Here is a 3026-nt window from a genome sequence, read left to right on the forward strand (position 1 = left end):
GAAATTGAATGAGTGCAAATGTTGCAAACCCTTGGAACTGTAGGCCCTCGTTTCGTGAACCGTTCATGGCTCGGAAGCTTGAGCGTACGTTCATTCTCTTACTCCTCCGATTATGGAGACCAGTCACGTGGTGACCTCCCCCGCTTCTACTCTGGAACTCTTCCTCCTACCAAGGCATTCTCTTCCTCTCTCTCTGTGCTTCTTCGGCAACTGTGTCATTACACCATTAATCAAATTCTAACAACGTTTCTAAGCAATTTAATGTGAAATTGACTAATGGGTATAGCTTTATTTTGGAATGAATTTCAGTTAACAATGCCCCATTTGTCATTTATCCATGTTGGAGGTACTCTATAGAAAGCACAGGGCCTAATTGAGCTGGGGTTTAAGGAAAGTTCTTAATTTGGGTTTTGCTAAAGGGCTTGTTGACACTATATTTTACTTCTGAAAAACCGTTGCGGCTAATCTTCCTTTTGTTTGGTTGAAGATAGTTTTTTTTTTTCTTGTAACAATGCAGGGTAGTGTTATTCGTATTCAAGGTGATGAATTCTGGCATATGACTAAAGTATTGAGGTTGAGCACCGATGATAGGTAATCCTCATTGATCATCGCTCATGAGTTAGAGAGGATAGTTTGATTTGTGACAGTTAGTCTTGTCCTTGAATTTTTTCAAATTGAATAATCTCTTATGGTTAGTTATAAACATTGGACTTCTTAATGTTGATTACAAAGAAGCATAAAGGCATTCAGCGAATTACATTAGAATTGAATGTAGAATAGCTTGTGCCTGCAAATCTTGTGTAGGTGTCTGTTACTAATTTACTTATTCTGAAATGGGAAGGTGGGAGGGGAGTTTGTTTAGGCAGCTGATTGTTTATGATTTCTGTCAAATATTTTGTTTAGTCAGGAAATGGGGTGAACCGGAGCAGTGGTAAAGTTGTTCTTTTTTGACCAAAAGGTCATGGGTTCGAATCCGGGAAACAGCCTCTTTGCAATTATGCAAGGGTAAGGTTGCGTACAAGGATTACTTCCACCCCACACTCGCTAGTCGGGTTTAACGGGGAGTGGTTTTATTTTGTTTAGTCAGGGTTGTTTCTTCACCCACAATTTTATTTGTTTATTCAATGAAAGTAAGGGAACAGATAGTTCTTGCATATCTTTTCTGGCCTGTATTTCAGCATTCCTGTTTTGTACTACACTCTGATCTGAAGAAGATTTTGTTGATGATCCAAATCATGCTGTTCAAGGGTACATCTCTTCAATGGGAAAGGAGGTCTCGTAGAAGGATGTATACAGAACATTGACCGTGCTGGACTTGATTTTGTTGCATTGAGTGATCTGAAGTTAATACCTCCTCAGAATACACAATTGCATGTATTTGCTGGTTTTGGTTAGTTGTTGCAGTTTTCTGTTTAAAAACTTATTTACTGTTGCATGTTTTGAGCACTTGAGTTTTTCCAACCTTTTTTCACTTGTCGAGAACCAAACCTCTCTAGGTACTCTGAAGGGTGGCCGTTCTGACTGGCTTGTTGAGAAGTGCACAGTATGTTTCAATAGAATATTGAGATTTCATCTGGTTAGACTTATAGCTTCTATATGTTATGGTTATTTTTCTTTTATTCATGTTTAACTGCCATAGGAACTTGGAGCCAATAGTGTAACTCCTCTATTGACTGAGCGTTCTCCATCAATATCAGAAAGTCGGGTGGACAGATTGGAACGTGTCATTTTGGCAGCTTCCAAACAATGTAACTATATATCTACTTACATCTGAGGTTAAACATTTATTTTACTCCCATTAGAACTTTCTTTGAGCTTTTCAGACGGAAGAAAGTTTTAAACTTGGGTCTAACATGAAGGGTGACCTATTCTGCTTTTGGTCAGTGAACCTTGCACTGCTGCCTCTTTTGTAGGTCAACGACTGCATGAAATGGTCCTGAAACCTCCTGTAGAAATTGATAACATTTTGCATCTTGTAAGTTCTCCACTTCTTAATACCCTGTCAGAAATTTGGGCATGAATTTCAGTTGTTTGAGAAGAAATTTAACTAGTGCATTGCGATGACCTCCATCTTATTAACCAGTGATATGTTTGTAATTGTAGATGTCTATAAGTTGTATATGCATGCTTTCAATATTTTTTTTTTTGTTCTTGGGAATTCTTCGAGTTAAACAAGGGATTTGATCTCAGTGTTGTTAGCAACTCATTATACATGGCTACCTTGTTACATTTATGAACCAATTATGCTTATAGCATTCCAACTCTTCTCTTCCCTTCTCTCTGTTCATAAGTAACTTGACCTATTTTCTGTCCTTTAGATTGCACAATCAAAGCTATCTCTTGTTGCAACAGCAGAGGCAACTCCTGTTCATAGTTCATTGAAGTCATTGGAAAACGAAACTAGTGGCTTAATAATAGTTGGACCAGAAGGCGGTTAGTATGCTAAATGTACTCTAGTTTTTGCTTAAAATAAGTTGACGTTATCTGTGTGCTAAATCTCCCCTCTCTTGATCAGGGTAAAATGAAAATGTGTTAACCTTTTGATTGCCAAATACTGTTGCGTTTCTTGGGAGGGAATAAATATATCTATTTTCTGCTTAAAGTCAAATTAACTTTATTTTATGTTGCTATGGAATTCTGCAGATTTCACAGAGAAAGAAGTGAGTATGATGACGGAAGCAGGTGCTAGAGGTGTTAGTCTTGGGCCTCATCGTCTAAGGGTTGAAACTGCCACGATAGCACTTTTGGCAACTGTCATGTTATGGTCTGACTCTCAGCAAACTTCACCAGTGTAGGTAGGTCAAGCCTACTAGATTTCTTATATGAAATTTCTTAACAACGTTCTCATTTTGTACTTTGTAAAAGACTAAAATTTTCCCTATCAGAAAGTTTCTGTAAATCCCTAAATATCTTTTAAGTGACGATGTTGCTTAGAAATCCCATATAAGCAACATAGTTGACTAACAACATTACGTGTGTATTTAAAGTTCCACCTGGAGAACTAATTTATATAGACGCATACTCTT

The 3026-nt window shown here is 37.6% G+C and overlaps 1 protein-coding gene across 1 annotated transcript; it reads left to right on the plus strand.

Moving 5' to 3' along the window:
• Positions 1-3026, plus strand: LOC133300160 (uncharacterized). The gene is made up of 8 exons (XM_061499661.1): positions 1-174; positions 518-591; positions 1248-1390; positions 1497-1543; positions 1640-1748; positions 1914-1975; positions 2319-2433; positions 2644-3026. Exons 1-8 carry the CDS (start codon positions 19-21, stop codon positions 2793-2795), a joined length of 858 nt encoding a protein of 285 aa, XP_061355645.1. The 5' UTR covers positions 1-18; the 3' UTR covers positions 2796-3026.

Source organism: Gastrolobium bilobum, unplaced genomic scaffold (genome assembly GCF_033153095.1).
Source record: "Gastrolobium bilobum isolate Gb01-03AN ecotype WA unplaced genomic scaffold, APGP_CSIRO_Gbil_v1 utg60503, whole genome shotgun sequence".
Classification (NCBI taxonomy): Eukaryota; Viridiplantae; Streptophyta; class Magnoliopsida; order Fabales; family Fabaceae; genus Gastrolobium; species Gastrolobium bilobum.